This window comes from Sarcophilus harrisii, chromosome 4, assembly GCF_902635505.1.
Source record: "Sarcophilus harrisii chromosome 4, mSarHar1.11, whole genome shotgun sequence".
Classification (NCBI taxonomy): Eukaryota; Metazoa; Chordata; class Mammalia; order Dasyuromorphia; family Dasyuridae; genus Sarcophilus; species Sarcophilus harrisii.
In genome coordinates, this window is record NC_045429.1 from 441,429,496 (window position 1) to 441,449,096 (window position 19,601).

The 19,601-nt window shown below is 47.2% G+C and overlaps 1 protein-coding gene across 1 annotated transcript in view; it reads right to left on the minus strand.

Moving 5' to 3' along the window:
* Positions 1-19,601, minus strand: part of LRRC75A (leucine rich repeat containing 75A) — a 109,180-nt gene that overhangs the window by 21,862 nt on the left and 67,717 nt on the right. The window contains exon 3 of the mRNA XM_031967875.1: positions 485-600. Within this exon, the coding sequence (XP_031823735.1) occupies positions 485-600 (116 nt within the window). The remainder of the gene's footprint in view (positions 1-484; positions 601-19,601) is intronic.

Below are 19,601 nucleotides of genomic sequence, written 5' to 3' on the forward strand. Positions count from 1 at the left end.
GGAAAGGCCCGGTCCCTGGATTCAGAGATCCTCGAATTGATGGGGGGCCATGTCTCCTCCCCCTTCCCTTCCCCCACATTCCCCTTATTAAGGTTCCCTGGAGACAGATTGAAGGCCGCTGGAAGGTAACGTTTGAGTCTCCCCATGAGTCTGGGATGCTCACCATGGCAGGGACCACCTCTGAGGGAGCTCTCTAGGAGAGGGGGCAGGCGACCCTCACACCACAGGTCCTGCTTCTCAGGAAAATAAGTGATTTGCCCATGATTACACTCAGGGGGGCGTATGGACCCCCTCACTGACCAGGCTGGATGGGACCCCCTGGAAGTGACGGGTTCCCCCACACTACAGACTCCCAGCAAAGACCAAATGGCCACACGTTGGTTTTGTCCTAGCAAGGGTCACTGGCTGAGAAGCAGCCGGGCTCCCTCGGCTGTGATTCCCTGACTCTGCGGCAGCCCCTCCCAGGATCCCAAGGGGGACTTACGACGCCTGGGACGACTTCCTCTTGGCCATGCTGTGGCGCTTCCACTGGGAGTGAGGGCTCAGATGATAGGTCAGCTGCCGACAGAGCTTCTCCATGGTGCTCAGGGCGTCGCCCTCCTGCCAAGGTGACAATGGAGGTGGGTTAGCGGGGAGATGGCTGGGATCCCTGCCCCAGATGGGAGTCTCGCCCACCAGGCCCAGTCCGGAAGGGGGAGCTACCGGGTGCCCCCCAAATTTCCCCATCTCACCTACGAAATACAAGGCGTGACAACAAGGTAATGAGGCCGGTTGTTTAACAGATCTTATTTGATTTAAATATTTAGAGCTGGGAAAGACATTGTCTGGTCCAGATAGAAATGGGGGCCATTAGACGTAACAAGGATCCTTCTGGGTCACACATTGACTTAGGAAATTACATATTAACATTATCTGCGTTTCGTTGTATTTTTATTTATTTTACTAATTTTCGTTTCATTTATTTATCTATTGTTTTTGTTTTTATTTATTTAAAAAAATATTTCCCAATTTCATCGTTTCTGGTTCTGGCTGCACTGGGGAGTATCTGAGGCTTTCTGCAGCTGTTGGACCATCTCGACTCGGTTGATCTACCTTTTTTTATGGAGGAGGCCAATGGATTTAGGGACAGAGGCACGATTTGAACCCGGGACTTCTTGCTCTGCAGTCAGGGCTCTTTCCACCCAAAGGGTAGCAGGGGACGGAGAGGTAGACACTTATTGCCTATGAAAATTTTATGCTAAAAGATATTAAAGTGATTATCCAGGAAATGCGGTCCTACGATGTGGATGATAATGTCGTCCAAGAATCAGCCAGCAAGCATCTTCTCCGTGCCAGACCCTGGGGATACAAGGACGGAGAGGAAGCGGTCCCCGTCCTTGTGTAAGCTGTACATGCAGCCCTGGCCTGGGAATCAAATCCTCGGTCACGATAAACTCCAGGGGCTAGTCCACAGTAAGTGCCTAATAACTGCCTGTTAATTGACTGAGACCACTGGAGCAGAGGGAGGTGATAGTCCCTGCTCAGACCCCACATCCACTTCTGAGTGGCGCCTTTCGGAAGGCACATAACCCAGCTGGGAATCAGTCCCCTCTGAGTCCTTCAGGCTACCACTGTTCCAACAAAGGATAGAGGGCTGGACTTGAGTCAGAAAGCTTTAGCTTCAATTCCCACCTCAGATGCTACCAGCAAAACACTATCAGACACTCCTTGTGTGTATGTGGTCACTACTTGTGACCGTGGGTCACTCACTTAACTGATTTGTGCCTCAGTTTCCTCTTCTGTAAAAAAACCTGAAGCAGTTAGATTTAGTCAAGTCTAATTGAGTATCACGAATGGCTAATGCCATCAGTTATAGGATTTCTTTAACTTAAAAATATTTTAAATCTGACCTCAATGAAACCATCCAGATAAGGGAACACAGCATAAATAGCTATCAAGTCCAGATTATTTGTTTAGGAAAGTGTATTATCTGAGAGAAAGATGGTAGCTTTGTGGATGGGACGCTGATCTTAGAAAGGCACAAACCTGGATTTCCTCCTGTTCCCGACTCTAGGAAGTCACAGCCTCTCCGAGCCAAAAGCAGCTCCCAAAGACTGCAGGTGATGGACGGCTCTGCCTCAAGGGGGAAGGATTCCCCCATGACAAGATCACCGGCCATTGACATAAATTAACTGGAATAGGCTGCATCTTTTATTAGTCACTTTCCTCTGGAGATGCTTTATGTCTGTGAGTCATGTCACATCCGAGTTTCAGGTCACCCAGAGGGCCATCAGGAGAAGAATGGCGGGGATGAGTGAGCCGTATCACGTTATCGGGGATGAACTGGGAGGGAGAAGTGGCGCCGGCTAGCTCATTAGAGAGGAAAAGGAAGTGGGACCCCACTGACCCTGGAGTCAGGAGGTTCTGAATTCAAATCCAGCCTTAGATACTTACTAGCTGTGTGATCTTAGGTAAGTCACTTAACCCTAATTACTTCCCAATTAAAAGGAAAAAAAAAAAGAACACGTTATAGCCAATGGAGAACCCAAATGTCCCACTGGTTAAGTTCCCAGCAATGACAAGAGATTTGGGAGAAGGTCCCCATCATGTGCGATGGACTCTTTGAGAGCAATTTATAGCATGTGGACAAGAGCTTCAGAGAATGGTCAGGTATGGATCATGATTCCCCCTCAACAAGACCACAAATTGAATAACATAATGGAGCACAGTGCCTGGCACATAGTAGGCTCTTTAAAATGCTTGCTGATATCATCATTCATATAGCACCTACTATGTGCTAGATAATGTGACAAGTGCTTTCCAAATGTTATCTCATTTTATCCCCACTACAACCCTAAGAGGTAAATGCTATTATTGGTCTTCATTTTATCAAAGCTATACTTTTTTTTTCCCCTTGAGGCAATTGGAGTTAAGTGACTTGTCCAGGGTCACACAGCCAGAAAGTGTTAAGTATCTGAGGCCAGAATTGAACTCTCAAGGATGGTGCTCTATCCACCGGCCACTTAGCTATCTCGACTTGGCCAGAATGATATATGGAACCATGTTAACTTTGGGCAGCTGTGTGAAGCAGTGCTGGTTCAGGAGTCAGGAAGAACTGAATTCAAATCCAGACTCAAATCCAACTGCATGATCCTGGGTAAGTCTCAGTTTCCTCATCTGTAAAATGGAGTTAATAATAACATCTGCTCCCCCCAAGATTGTTACAAAGATAAAATTATTATTTATATTTAATTATTTTAATTATTATTTGGTGGATAGAGTACTAGTCCTGAGGTCAGGAGGATAAGTTCAAAACTAGTCTCAGACACTTAACACTTCCTGGCTGTGTGACCCTGGGCAAGTCACTTAACCCCAATTGCCTCAGCAAAAATAAAGAAAAAGAGAATAAACATTTAAGTGCCTGTTATGCACGGCATGCATACTACCACTTCATATTATCTTGCTCTTGCACGAAACATTTCTTTTAAAAATTTGTGTCCTTTATGTTTTAATATATTTAACATCTACTGGTCATCCTGCCATTTAGGGGAGGGGGTGGGGGGGGGTAAGAGGTGAAAAATTGGAACAAGAGGTTTGGCAATTGTTAATGCTGTAAAGTTACCCATGTATATATCCTGTAAATAAAAGGCTATTAAATTAAAAAAAAAATTTGTGTCCTTTTCTGATCTCTTGAGTCTGTGAATTTTATTTCTTCTTCTTCTTTAACTTAGTTGTAGGCAGAGTATGTTCAGTGGCGGTGATTCCTCTCTCCTTATTTCTTTGTATTCTTCATATTTGTCTTTTCTTATGGTACAATAATATTCCATTTAGTTTGTCACACGTGGTTTAACCATTCTCCATCTATTGGACTTCTGGAGGTTTCCAGGTTTTTGCCGTCACAAATAATGTTGTTAGGAATATTTTGGCGCAGTTGGGCCTTTTTCCCCTGCCAATAATATCCTTCGGGTCTAATCCTATAAGTAGGATAACTGGGCCAAAGGGTATGAACAGTTCTGTAGCTGTTATATAAGGCCATATCACTTTCCTGAACGACCAGACTGAATCGCTGCCCCGTGGGCAGGATCAGGGGTCTGGTTCTCTGCAGGTCCAGCGGCACTCCAACCTCTGCCTTTCCTTCTCCCCAGGAACCCGAGAGAAAGAACGGACCAGAACTCACAGGGCAAGAATCCTGGCCGTGAGAATCCAGAAAAAAGAAGCGAGGAAAACATACCAACGGAACGGCCAACAGATGATTTTCTCAGCTGACCTGATTTCAATCTCAGCGGTTCCGGAGCCAAGCCTGCCACACATGTCCTCAGCATGTGTCAGACAAAGGCTCGCTGGGAACTGACTTACAGGTCACTGGGCTGCTCCGAGAGGGCGGCCCCTCGGCCACACCATTTGGGCCACAGGCGCTGCCTTCCATATGCTTGCAATTACCCAGCCCAATTCAGATGAGGTGGGGGAGTCCTCAGAGGGGAAGGGCGGCAGAGGGAGATTTGTGCGATGGGCAAAAAGATCACAAGAGTTTCCTCTGGCTCTGGACAAGTCCAGAGTCACATTGCATTTACTAGATGCCTGAGAAAACCAAAAGAAGAGGAGAAATAGGAAACTCTTTAAAAAAAAAAATAGGGGCAGCTAGTGGGTGCAGTGGAAGAGCACCAGCCCTGAAGTCAGGAGGATCTGGGTTCAAATCTGCCCTTAGGCACTTAACAAACTTCCTGGCTGTGTGACCCTGGGCAAGTCACTTAACCCCAATTACCTCAGCAAAAAAACCCCCAAAAAACAAACAAACAAACAAAAAAACAGTGGGGGTCTGTGGATAGAGTAGGGCCTCTTGAGTGGCCAGGAAAGGAGGCATTTTTCTAGCCGGGCTTTCTTAGCACCCCCTCTCCCGGGGCTGGGGACCCTGCTGCAAGAACCCTGCTAGAAAATGGTAGGAAGGGTGAGAGAGGCAGATGGTCAATTTGCAGTTCATTTTGCTCAATTTTGATCTAAGTTCCAAGGGATAGCTACTAGGGTGTTGATGGGAAAGTGATATTAACATTAAAAAAAATCACAAACCCAAAAACAAATCCCAGAGTAGCTCAAAATATTTTTTCAAACCCAAATTGAATGCTGGGTAACTCTAATGATCGAGCTTTTCCCTAAAGACAAAATGAGCAAAATGCATCTCCCTGTCTTCCTTGCAGGGGTGGAGGGTGATGGATCTGGAACGCCGAATCCACTTAGATTTGATATTGGCTAGCTCTGCTGAACTGTTTTTTCCCCAATTTCTTTTTTATTCTTTGTTACATGGGATGACTCATTGGGTGGGGGAAAGGAGGATAAATCTGGAAAATAAAGGTGATGTAAAAACAAAAGATATCAATAAAAACATTTAAAAAACCATTTAAAAAAGGGTCGTGAGAACTTTAAAGCACGAATTTAGGGTTCTTCTGCTTCTCTGTATCCCCCACAGGCCTCAGCATAGGCGGGAACACTATAAAAAGCCCAATGCTTGTAGCAGCTGCCAGCCCAGGCAGGAACTTGCCAGCATGGCACTGCCAACCACTTTGCCGCCAAGGACCCAGGAGACCCGGCAGCCACCAAGGACCCAGGAGACCTGGGCAGAGAAAGAGTGGGTGCTGGCTGAGGTGGGGACCGGGAGCCTTGCTGCTGTCGTCACCCACGCCGGACATCCATCCCCTGCCCCTGCACATCTACACCCCCTTATTAAACCCTCCTCTCGGCTCAAACAGATCTGGGTTTGTTAAGTGTCTTCGATATGACTTGTCAGGAGGAAATGAAAAGGTCGGACTGTGGAGCGGGCGGCGGCGGCGGCTCCTTCCAAGCACGATCTCCCGATCTCTCCAGAGCATCCCTAGTGAGACTCGGCAATTAGAGACTGGGAAGGAGGGGAGCGGGGCAGGGTGGGTGGAGGAGGGAGGCAGCTTGGGGAACCAGGGCCCTCCCTGGGCCCACAGCAGGTCAGAGAAGCCCAGCTTCCCTCCATCCGCCCCCTCAGCTTAGTCTTGCAAGAAGCTCCAGAGCCTGCTTTGGGGGTTGGCCCAAAGGGGGAGGGCTCACCGCCCTCGCCCGGAACGGCCCCCCCTCCTAGGGCCTCCAAGAAGAGAGTCATCCTCGTGTCCTATTTGACCTTGGGAATTTCTGCAGAAGAGATGAGATGAAAAGGGAAAGAGAGAGAGAGAGAGAGAGAGAGAGAGAGAGAGAGAGAGAGAGAGATGAAGAGACAGAAAGATAGAGAGACATAGAGAGACAGAGAAAGAGAGAGATAAAGAGACAGAGAGAGATAGAAACAGAGTGAGAGAGAAAGACACAGAGGGAAACAGAGAGAGAGAGAGGGAGGGAAGGATGGAGAAAGGAAGGGGGAGAGAAGGAGGGAAAAAGAGAGCGAGAGAGTAAGAGAGGGAAAAAGGAGAGAAAGAGAGAGATCAAGAGAGAGAGCAGCTCTCCCTACCTTATATCAACACATTGCCCTCGTGATGTCATTGATCCCCTCCAAGAACGAAGGCTGGACAACATTAGATTAGGGCTAATCATTTATCTGCTCTGGACCCGAGTTTCCTCATCTGCAGAGTGAGGGGGATGGGGCGAAATGCTGCCCAGGAAGATCCTATAGAGGCAGCCATCCATGGAGAGAAATTCTGGGAGCTCAGTTTCCCTTCAATGCCTTGTCTCCCCCAATACCAACACGCCCCAATCCGGGTCCGTCCCGAGCGCCGACATCCTCTCCCCACCAATGACCATTAAGTGTCTGAATACAGATTTCCCCGAGCCCTTAGGAGCTAGGTCATCATGGTACCTGGAGGCAGAGGAGCTGAATTCAAATGCTACGTGTGATGCTCGCTACCTGAGGCCTCAGTTTCCTTCCATGAAAAACGAGGCTCTTGAGCTAGCCTGGCCCCTCAGGTCTCTTCCAGGAGCCGCCACTCTGTCTGTTAGTTCAGGGGAGTCCCTTCCTCCTCCCTCAGAGGCAAACCTTGAGCATCACCAGCCAGAGAATAAGCCAGCCAGGTCCGGAGCAGGGCAGGGGAGTGGGCTTCTCCCAGACGCTGACATCCAGGGGTGGCCAGCCTCAGCACCCGGCAGAAATAACAGCTTAGTACCTGAGGAGCAAGAGCAATCAGGCTCGGAAGCCGCCAGAGCTTCCCCAGCATCCTCACAGCCCGGGGGTCGGAGCACCCCGATGGCCACTGCTCCGACCCCTGCCTTCCGCAGTTGAGGAAACGAGGTTCAGAACTTGCCAGAAGTCACACGAATCACAAGCACCAGAGGCAGGAGGGAAATCTGGTCCTCCCGCCTCCCTCCAGAGAGGTCTTTCACCCCGGGAGACTCCCCCATTTCCCTTTTTGCTGGGCACTTGTGAAAGGAGACGCTAATAGTAAGACCTTTCTTTCTGGGCCCTAATAAATGTCAACTGAATGGGATCTCGGGGGTCCTTCCTGCCTCATGTCAGAGGAGAAGAAGATGCATTTATTAATCGCCTATTATGTACTAGGCACTAGATGCTAGTATTCTAGTTGAGGAAATTGAGACAGATGGAGGTGAAGTGACTTGCTAAGGATGGCACAGCTAGGAAGCGTCTGAGGCTGGCTATGAGTTCAAATCTGGCTTCAGACACTAGCTGTGTGATCCTGAGCAAGTCACGTCGCCCTGTTTGCCTCAGTTTCCCTATTTGTCAGATGATCTGGAGAAGGAAATGGCAACCACACCAGTGAATCTTGCAAGAACTTCCCTTGGGGCCACAGAGAGTTGAACACGGCCGAGCAACGAGTCCTGACCCCAGACCCACGGCTCTGCAGCCGAGGAGTGCCTGGGTGCCAGAATCACCAGCACTCTCTCGGGTAGCAGGGGAGGGGGCGGATTTGAGCAGAACTCCCCTTGGCTGAGGGGGCCCAGTGCCCCTAGAACCCACTGGTGCTGCTTCCGGAGAAGACGACGAGACCAGGAGGGTGGCCGAACATCGGCCCGGGCCCTAACTGGGCCACACACATGAGCCCCGACTCCCGGCCTGGCAGCGAGGTGGCGAGGGAAGGCTGGCGCTGATGGACGATGCTTCGCCCACGGACGCATGGCATCGGGCCCAGGGGGCTCCCTGTGTCTCAGAACCACAGAAACCTGACTCTGTAGCTCCGAACTGCCTCCCTTTGAATCTGTTCAGCCCGAGGTGGCTCCGGGACTGGCTGGGAGGACCAAAAAGGGCTGGGTCTAGAGCCGGGAGGTCTCCTGGGGACAGAGCTTCTCACCAGTTATGGTGAATTTGGTCCAAGGTCACAAAGTGCTAAGAGCAGGAGCTGAGGTTTGAATCCAAGCCCCCGATGACAAGTCCGGCATCTTCTGTCGCAGAACCAGGGTGTCAGTCCGGGCCTCGGACACGGCATTGGATCTGAAGGCCCCTGTTCTTCTGACTCGACTTCTTCCAACCTGGCTGCCCTCCTGTCCCGTCCCTGCCCGGGACATCTGTAAACGTGAGCCTGAGCTCACCGTCTCCCCCACTCTGCTCTTCTCTGGTTCCGACACACACCAAGAGCTGTTCACTTCCGGTGGCCGTGAGCCCAACCAGCTCTAATGGAGCCACTCCCCCCAATCTGTTCTGGGAGGCAGGGAAGGAGGTTTGGGTCTGATGGCCAGATGGAGACAGGGAGATGGAGGGATTTCCTATAAACCCTCCGGCCCCATCCCTGCCACCTCCCACAAGGGAAGGGACCCTGAAGGGTTGCTGCAGCTGACCACCCTGACTCTAGACTCTAGGGGCAGGCTCTGAAGAATTCTCCCACACTTTGTTATCTTCTCAGAGGCTCCGAACACCCTTCAGATGCTTCACGGAGAAGGCGGGGAGGGAATCACCATTCCTGTTTCATGGTCCAAGGAACCAGCTTCACTGTAGCTCGAGAAGAATTCCTATGAAAAAGATCTGGAGGTCTTGGTGACCCGCAAGCTCGGCATGAGTCAAGAGTGTGTTGGCTGGGAGCCAGATCAACTGACGTGGGAGGACGATGGTGGCAAGACTACCGGGCCCTGCCTTCTGGTGGCCCGTTTTAGGAGGTCCCTCCGTTCCCTGCAGGAAGGCGACCAAGATCAGCTCAAGGAACTGGGAATGTTCCTGGAGAGGGGAAGGTTGGGGGCTTTGGAGGGTGGGGGATGAGTGCCTGAAGGACCAGAGGGCAGAACCAGGTGCAGTGGGTGAACATCAGAGAGACGGCTCGAGGATCAGTGTCAGGAAGGCCGTCCCAAGAGCCAGAGCTCTCTGCAAAGAAGAAGCAGCAGAGGAGGGATTCTCAGGGGATCCTCCTATATGGAGTCTCACTAGAAGCATCCCTGACTGAACAGAGAGAGAGAGAGAGAGAGAGAGAGAGAGAGAGAGAGAGAGAGAGAGAGAGACAGAGACAGCAAGGAGGCAGACCCTCCTTTGCAGATGGATGGGCCGGGTGGGCAGGGACAGGGGAGGGACGGCCTGAGGGCCCGAATTCACTTGTGTGCTTGCTCAGGTGCTCGCTCAGGCTCTCTCTCTCTCTCTCTCTCTCTCTCTCTCTCTCTCTCTCTCTCTTTAGATAATCATTTTTTTATTTTCAAAATAAACACACAAAGATGGTTTTCAACAGCCTCCCCGAAAAAACCTGGGTTCCAAATTTTCCCTCTCTCCCCTCTACCCCTTCCCTACAAGAAAGTAATCCAATACATATTACACATGTATAATTCTTCTATACGTGTTTCCATAATTATCGTGTTGCACAAGAAAAATCAGATCAAAAAGGGAAAAAAGAAAAAAGAGCAAGCAAACAACAACAAAAACGTGGAAATGATCCACCTTCAGTTCCCATAGTCCTCTCTCTCGGGTGCCGATGGCTCTCTCCAGCACAAGTCTATTGGGATCAGGGCCTGATCTCTTGATCAGCCCTCCACAAGCCCTCCCAAGTCCCACAGTGGGAAACAGTGCAGGGGAAGGGCGCCGAGCTGTCCGGATACAGGGGATTTTACAAGTGGCAGAAGCATTAAAAAATCCCCACCAACCCTTTCTGACCTTTGTAGCCATTCTTGGACATTGGAGACCCGCTCAGCCAGGGAGGGAGCCGCCTCTCAGCCCCAACCACTCTCTCAGGATCGGTTTCCTTATCTCTAAAATGGGAGTTGGGCCAAAAGACTCATTGAGCTCCTTCTGGTCTAGATCTAGGATTTGGGTGGCTTTGGGCAAATTTACATCCCCGTGCCTCAGTTCCCTCCTATGTAAAAATAAGGGGCTCGGATCAGATGGCCCCTCTCTAAATCGGAAGCTATTGTAAAATGAGGTATTTGGCCCAGAAGGTTTCTGGGTTCCACCATTAAACATCTAAGAGTCTTATGATAAAGAGGGGGAGAGGCAGAATAAGTGGGGACACGGTGGCAAGGATGGGGGGGCGGAGGAGGAGGTGTACACCAGAGTGGAGGGGCCGAGCCCCTCGTGGCCCCCGAGGCCAGGCCATAAACAAAGAAGGCGGTACATAATTGATGTCTGTAACTTGTTCCTGGAGCTCAATTATTCAGCGATGTTGGCTATAAAAACGCACAGGGAGAAGGGGAGGGGGGGGCTGGGCCAGTGTGGGAGTGCGGGAGGCAGGTGGCTTTCAATCTCAGTCTCCAGACTGACTTGATCTAGCACTGATTGGGCTGAAGTTTCACTTCCCAGAAGGAAACTGGAACCAGGCCATGCTAGTACTGTCGGGAACTCTGGGGGCTTCTGTCCAAGGGTCCGGGGGGGCTGGGCACCCATCCAACCATGCGTCTTTGGGGAAGGAGACTGATGCCCTGGAGAGAGTGCTGACCTCTGAGGCCGGGAGACCTCGGGTTCAAGTCTTGACTTGATTCTGGCACCCAGGAGAATCAGGCACTTAACTTTTTATCATCCCAGACAATTATCGGAAATACTTAAATCATACCCTTAAATTGTTTACCAAGAATTTCCCTATGCAGAAAAAACTGTAAGACTATAAAACAAATAAACAAGAACTACTTTTTACCTTTCTTTGTACCCCTAGATCTGAGTGACCCCATTTGGGGTTTTCTTGGCAGGGATACGGAGGCGATTTGCCATTTCCTTTTCCAGCTCATTCTACAGATGGGGAAACTGAGACAGGGTCAAGTGACTTGCTCAGGATCACACAGCTAATAAGTTTCTGAGGCTAGATTTGAACTCGTTTCTTCTGACTCCCAGACAAGTGCTCTCTCCACGGGCCATCACCTAGCTGCCCCCTTCAGACACTTACTGAAAAAATCACTGACACTGGGCACCTTCTGTGGGGAAATGAGGGGACTGGACTGTGATCTCTTATTTCCCCTCAGCTCTAAGATTATGATCCTCTGATTTTTTTTTTTTTGTTTGTTTGCTTTTACGTTCCCTTCATGTCTCAGTATATTCCCTGCTAGATAGTGCACTGGACCTGGAGTCAAGAAGAACTCAGGTACTTAACAGCTATTTGCCTCAGTTTCCTCCTCTGTAAAATGGGCGTCATAAATAACCCCTGTCTCCTGAGATTGTTGTGAGGATCAAATGAATTATTTGTTAAGTGCTGAGCACACAGTAGGCCCTTAATAAATGCTTGTTCCCTTTCCTTTTCTCTCTCCTTACCTAGTAAGCTATTATTTCTAATAAAAAAAGAATGAAGAAGGAAAATAAAAAGGGAGCCATTCAACAGAAACTCAGCTGGTTCCAAATGTAAAGTGAGAGGAAGAAGGGGCAGGGCTGGGGCTGGCTGGGTGAAGCCCATCTGGGCAGTGGTGCTCATCTCTCAGTGAAGGAAGAGGAAGGCACTTCTCATATTTTCTTCTACACAAGCTGGGGAAACTGCTTCTCATGCATTCCCCCTCGGTGCCAGGCTTGGGACTGGGCAGGGATCGACTGACCACCATTCGCTGACCCTCCGACTCATTGACCAATTCATTCGCTGACCCTCTGACTCGCCTGAAATAATCACTGCCAATTACTGACACGAGACCTCAGAGCTGAGCCAGAGCTTTACTCCTATGTCTTAAACCCACTCCATAAAAAGACTTAAATGAACTGAATCAAAGTGAAGTCCAAGAGGACGCCACACATCGTTACAGCAGGACTGTTTGGGGAAGAACCGTGAGCCATGGAGCTATTCTCAGCAGTACAAAAACCCAAGACACTCCCAGAGGACTCGTGATGAGGCGCACTATCTGCCTCCAGAGAAAGAGCTGCCATTGTTTGGGTATAGAGCAAGTAGGCTCTTTTCCCCTTTCTTTCATTTTTTCCTTTTCTTTAAGTCCTCTTGTACAAAATGACGAATCCAGAAATGTTTTACATGACTGCACATGGGTAACCTATATCTGATTGTTAGTCTCTCAGGGAGGGGGGAGGGAGGGAACAGATTCGGAACTCAAAACTTTAAACAGAAATGATTTTTAAAAATCCCACCCCATAGGGTAGTCACTGTAGGTATTATCTCCATTTTACAGATGAAGAGACTGAGGCTCAAAGAAGGGACACTTGCCTCTGGTCACTCATAGGGAAATGGAATTGGATTCTTCCTGACTTCAACACTCTGCACTACGGGCCCTTCTCACAAGCATTTGCAGGCGCCTACTGTGTGACTGTGGGGATACCTGTCTATATCATCCCCAGTGTCCTTCCCCTACCCCAATTATCCCACCCACACATTGAGTCTGTCTACACTTCCAATTTTCCTATTCCTTCCAATTGCTACAGAGGGAGGGGAGATTAACAGGATTAGTTTCATCGGTTTCCCTTCAGTCCATGGGCAGGGGGCTCTCTGGTACCTAGACCCCCATCACCTCTTCAGCAGGATTGGCGGCTCTGGCCAGCATCCCGCCTGCCTTTCCATCTCCCCCACTCTGAGGAAAGATGCTGGTTAAACGGACTCTTCTCTAAGATAATTATTTGGCAAGTATCCACTGAGCATCGGCCTCCATCACCACTGTTCTAAGGGCACAGAAAGTGGGGAGAGGGGAGAGGTGCCGGTGGCTTAAGGCAGGGGCTCTGCCTTCCAAGGACCTACAGTGAGGGTGGGAAAGCTCTCCAGGTCGCAGGTTATCGGAGCTGGAAAGGACACTATCTGGCTTTTATGGTATAGTGAGGAACAAGAATATGGCATCGGTAATCATCAAAGACTGGATCTCAGTTTCCTTGTTTGTACAAGAAAGGGACTAGGCTAAATTCCCTTCTAGATCTCTATTTAAGAACCTCTGGTCTTAATTCCAAGAGGCTCATGATAGAAAATACCATCCACATCCAGATAAATAACAATGGAGCCCAGATGCAGACTAAGTCATCGTATTTTCATTTTTCTTTTTTTCTCCTATTTTTTCCCTTTTGTTCCGATTCTTCTTTTACAACATAACTAACATGGAAATATGTTAATATGACGGAATATGTCTAACCTATATCAGATTGATTGATGTCTTGGGAAGGGGGAGAGGAGGAAGGGAGGGAGAAAATGGAAATAAAAATCTTGTAAGAGCAAATGTTGAAAACTAAATTATATACACATACACGCGTGTGTAAGAAAAATAGATCTAAAAAACCCTATGCTCTTTCCATATGTATATGGAAAACAACTACAGAACCATCATAATGATAACATAGCTCAGTCCTGATCCGTGGGAAAAAGGAACCCCTGTGTGGGCTCCCACTGCCTTGTTGCATTGGGACCAGTGACCATATTTTACGTAATGATAATTTTGAATAGGACCCACTGTGTGCACTAGAGGGGACCCGGTTGCAATAACGCCCACTTCACCCATCTGAGGTTTGCCAAGTACTTTCGTCTAATGACCCTGTGAAGCAGGCAAAGGGTATAGGATCATCCCCATTTACAGATGAGAAAACTGAGATTCAGAGTTCAGTCACTTGATGAGGGATATATGGCTCAGAAGTGCCCAAGCTGGGACCAGAACCTGTCTTCTCACTGTGAGGCTGGTGCTCGAGATCTCCCTACTACATGGGACAGAGTGAGGTATTATATTATTATATACTCTGAGTGCAAAGCTTTATTGGGGGGTTTCAGGAAAGGGAGAGAAGGGTCTGGTCTGGCTCTAGGGAGCAGGGGGCACTCGAGCTGAGCCTTGAAGGACGTGGTTAAGCAGCCAGGACGGGAGGAAACAAGGCTGGGGGGAGCAAAGACAACATCTTTTCAAATACCTTTTCTCCATGTTCCAATGACCCACAGGATAGAAAGGGGAGAAGGAACAAGAAAGGAAACTGGGGAGAGGGGGGCCTCGAGAGGAAGCAAGAAAGCCACAGCATGATTCAACCGTGGAACCGTCTCGGTGTATTCTGGGAGGGAGAAAGCGTGGCTTTGGGCCCTCCATTCCCCCTTTCCCCTCACTTCATACCAAAGCGGGCCATCTGGAGCTTCCACTCCAGATGGAGAATTCCACTGAGGAATGGAGGAAGGAGAGGGGGAAGTGTGAGTTACAGCCAGAGGGCAAGAATTCCAAGTCTTTTCCCAGGGATGCCTTCGAAGGAAGGTCATTGGCCCCATCCTTTCCTCTCTTTGTATCAACACTCCCATAGAGCTGCATCAGCCTCAAATGTCTCTTCCTACTCTCAGAAGAAATCATTTAGGTTGCTCTAAAGCTCTGTGCCTCGATTTCCCCATTTGGATAAGGTATTAGACTAGATGAGGGGTTCCCAATTCCTCAAGGATCTGTGGTCAGACTTCAGGAGTCCATGAACTTGGATGGGAAATAAATACACATTTATTTTCATTAACCTTTAACTGAACATGAGCATTTCCTTCAGTCACGTAAATATGATATTCTGAGAAAGGGCACAAAGGCTCTCTGAGGGGTCCATAACACACCAGAGCTGGTTCTTGACACCCCCTCCATTAACTTCACCTTCCGGGGTGGAGGGAGGAGAAGTAGTGGGAGGGGCAGTAACATCACCAGTACCTCCCCCCGCCCCCAGCAATTACCCTCTCCTATGACTAGATTGCAAAAGGCAGTACTTAAAGCCACAGAAGAAGGGCAGGATTTAGCCTATTTTGAAAATAGGAATGTATCCTGTGATTCAACAATTTAACTCTTTAGGTCAAGAAAGTAGAAGATATGCTCCTTTTAATATAGAAATCCTCAAAGACCTGAAAAAGGCTTGCACTCTTTATGGGGCTACATCAGCTTATGTTAAGATGTTATTACAGAATTTGGTTTCTCTAACCTTCTCTAAGTCCTTGGAATTCCCCAGTATTTGTTGTAAAAAAAGAAATCGGGAAAATGGAGGATGTTGACTGATTTAAGAAAGGTAAATGAACAGATGGAAACTATGGGAACTCTTCAGCCTGGGCTTCCCTCTACTACTCATTTGCCTAAAGAATGGCCTCTTTGGGTTATAGGCATTAAGGATTGTTTCTATTCTATCCCTCTAGATAAGGAGGATATGAAAAGATTTGCCTTTTCAGTGCCCAGCATTAACTTAGCTGAGCCTTATAAAAGATATGAATGGACAGTTTTGCCACAGGGAATGAAAAACAGCCCTACTATGTGTCAAATGTATGTTGTTGCTGCTCTTACTCCAGTAAGAAAAGCCTTTCCAAAAGTTATGTTATTACATTACATGGATGATATATTGGGATGTGCACCTGAGGAGCAAATGTTAGAAGCATGCCTACATGGAAACACTAAAGAACTACAAATTGCACATAGCTCCCGAAAAATTCAAAGACATGTGCCTTTTCAATATTTAGGATATGAAGCATACCTTAAGGTGCTTAACAGTACAAAAATTTTCCTTAAGAACAGAGAAGCTAAACACCTTAAATGACTTTCAGAAATTGATAGGAGATATCCAATGGATGCAACCAGTGTAAGACTTGACTACCTATCAATTGCAACAGTTATATGACATTTTAAGGGGAGACAGTGCTTTAAATTCACCATGCCAGCTTACAAAAGAAGTTCAAGGGGCTTTGAGAGAAGTTGAACTGGTTTTATCCAATGTGGTTGAAAGAATCACTCAAAAACCCTTGGAAATATCAGTTTTTGCTATACAAGAGGCACCCCCAGCAGTCCTTCATCAAGGAGACAGTGTGATAGACTGGGTGAACCTCCTGGCACAACCAGAACGAAGCCTTACTCCTTACCCAGTGCTTGTGGCTAGAATTTTATTAAAGGCCATTAAGCGGGCAGTACAATTATTTGGGACAAGACCTGACAAGATATACACCTTTTATACTAATACACAGATTAATGTGTGCTGTGAAACCATCCCAGAGTGGCAAATTTTATTAGCCATGGCTCCAAATTTTACACACGAGTCTCCATTAAAGATAACCAGCGCGAATTTTTGGCGATGCATAATTGGCGATGCATTCTTGAAGAGAAGGTTTCTAAAGTTCCTCTTAAAGGACCAACTATCTTTACAGATGCATCCAAACATAATATTTGCACTGTATACTCTCACGACTTAACTATAAAGAGAGTTGTCAGAACTCCTTTTCAGTCCACTCAGCAAAATGAATTGTAAGCGATCATTCTAGCTCTTACTTATTATCCAGGAGATATAAATATAATATCTGATTCGGTCTATTCAGTACATGTAGTACAAAGAATTGCCACAGCCCAAATAAAATTTGTAGCCTCTAATATATATCAGCTCTTTAAGGAACTTCAAGAGCAAGTGAGAAAGCATCCGGGTAAGATTTATATCTTGCATGTCCACTCTCATAGTGGACTTCCAGGTCCCATTTTTGATGGCAATTCAAAGGCAGATAGCCTTCTGACTATGCTGGCCAATACTCCTTTATTTCAAGAAGCCCAGGAATCTCATTCTAAATATCATCAGGCTGCTCAAGCTTTACCTTTGCAATTTGGAATAACAAGAGAGGAAGCTAGGAGCATAGTAAAAGCCTATACAGCTTGCCTTCCTTTCCACACTCCTACACTGCCTCCAGGGAAGAACCTTGTGGTTTGAGACCCAATGAAATTTGGCAAATGGATGTGACCCATTATAAATCTTTTGGTTGCCTGTCTTTTTATCCACGTTATGGTAGATACTTTTTCAGGATTTACCTTTGCAATACTATCAGCAAAAGAGACAGCCGGAGTGGTCACTGAATTCCTCATACAATCATTTGCAATTATGGGTGTGCCACAAGCAATAAAAACAGACAATGGTCCTGCATATACTTCTAAACATTTTGCACACTTTTGTGCACAGTGTAAGATTTTGCACACCGCTGGAATACCCTTTAATCCTCAAGGACAGGCAATCACAGAGAGGAGAAACAGAGACGTTAAGATTCTCCTCCAAAAACAAAAGAAAGGGGGAGCCACAGCTAACCCTAGAAAATTCTAAATCTAGCCCATTGTACTATTAACTTCTTGATTTTTGACAAAGATGCACTGGCTCTGGCAGACAGGTTTTATAACCCACCGGAAGGGCAGTATCCTGTGCGAGCAGTTCTACTATCTTTAGATAATCGCCAGGTGATGTGGAGCGATCCAGAAAGTGGTGAATGGAAGGGACCAGATAGGTTAAATCAGGGGTCCTCAAACTACGGCTCGTGGGCCAGATACAGCAGCTGAGGACATTTATCCCCCTCACCCAGAGCTATGAAGTTTCTTTATTTAAAGGCCCACAAAACAAGTTTTTGTTTTTATTATAGTCTGGCCCTCCAACAGTCTGAGGGACAGTGAACTGGCCTCCTATTTTAAAAGTTTGAGGACCCCTGGTTAACTGCTTGGGGGAGAGCATTTGCTTGTATCTCTACAAATGGAGAAGGAATCAGATGGGTGCCAACAAGCCGTATTCACCTCATCCATCAGAGAGAGACGGAATAGACCCTTGAAACAAAGGAGAAGACCCAAGAAACATCAGGTAGTTCTGTTGCTGACTGTGCCCACCACTGAAAGAGCATGGCAGTTACAGCGTTTGAATCATGGACATCAAAAATTGTTGTACTTCAAAACCCTCAGGAATTATTGGATTCTCTGAGACATAAGATTGTTGTAGGGCTTGAAAACCCTCAGGAATCATTGGATTCTCTGAGACATGATTAAGACTATTGCAGGACTTCAAAATCTGCTGGAATCATTGGATTCCCTAACACATAAAAAGACTGTTGCAGGACTTCAAAAACTTGGGGGGATCATTGGATTCCCTGGCACATGAAGCAATGGACAATAGATTGGTTTTGGACTATCTCTTGGCTGCTGAAGGAGGCATGTGTGTGATTGTTGTTTACATACCCTCCTTCTAGGACTTTTGGCAATCTTTTACAGCACCATGTTGATTCATATTGTTTGTTATATCACTACTTGCATGTATAATTCATGTTTGTTGCACCACATTGAGCCTGCCCTGGCTGTAGGGAGAGTCATCACTGATAGCCTGTGTGTTATTGCTATGTGCTTGTGTAATACCTCCCATGCTGATGGGTTTGTGCGTCCCTGTTTCTAATAAGACCCTTCAGCCCAGAAACCCGCTAGCAATCCCCACTTCCTTTTGGTGCTTTTCATCTCCCTTCCTGAGATGTCAGGGAGGGCGTGATCATCTCCTTTTTAGTGTTTTTACCTCCTTTCCTGAGAAGTCAGGGGGGGAGATATGATCACCTGTGTTCTAAAACAAAAGAAAGTGGGAGATGTAAAGGGCTGAAACTCTTGAGTTCATGCACTGAGGTTGGACAATCGAGCACTTAAGGCTAATTACCGACTGGACAATACTCCAGCATATGCTTGGAAAATGGCCCTTCCCACTATTCTGTGCTGGCTCGATAAATGGTGTATACAGAGAATTGTAGGAGAGACTAGGGGGTGGAGTAAGACTAGCCAGAGTCACTTTTTCAGCGGGAGATGAAAAGGAGAGGTTGTGGAGATCCTGCATCCATCCCCTTCACTTCTACCCTTAAAGACCAAGAATAAAGATCAAAGACTTTTGCTTATCCTGACTCCAGCTGATTCTAAGATATCCAGGGTGCTAACTCAGTCTTCACAATGGATGAATGGATGGACTGATGGATGGAAGGATGGATAGAGGGAAGGAATGACGGATGGATGAATGGATGGATGGCTGAAAGAGGATTTATTAAAACTCCAACTATGTGTCAACTACCTTCAGGAGATGACAGCTCTGCTCTTGGGGATTTCACAATCTAATTGGGGAAACAAGATATATAAGGATTCAGAAATAGGGTGACTAACAAGACCCAGACATCCTTAGAGTGCATCAGGGTGCCAGAATATGGAAAATATTAAGGATAATGACAACCACAATATGGAGGAAAGGGAATGACAACAAAACTGGATGTTGTCAAGTTACCGTTACTGAGCAAGAGAAATGGGAAGGCTCCCCTAAGCTCCCCCATTCCTGCCTCTCCATCCCTTTCCCCACCAGAGGTGGGGCACTATGGAACACTGCAGAAAATATTGGTCAACTGTGTGGAGTTGGATTTTTTCTCCTGTTTTTAAAAACTATTAGAGAGGATGACATCCTGGGAAGAAAAGTAGAGTGGGATATGCAGGAAAATGTGGGTGATGTAAAAACAAAAAAATCAATAAATTTTAAAACACTAAAACCAAATAGCAGATGAACTGGGCAGGGATATGACAAGAAGAAATGGAAACTGCTGAGTAGTTTGGCTTTTCTGTATATCTTGAATGCTTAA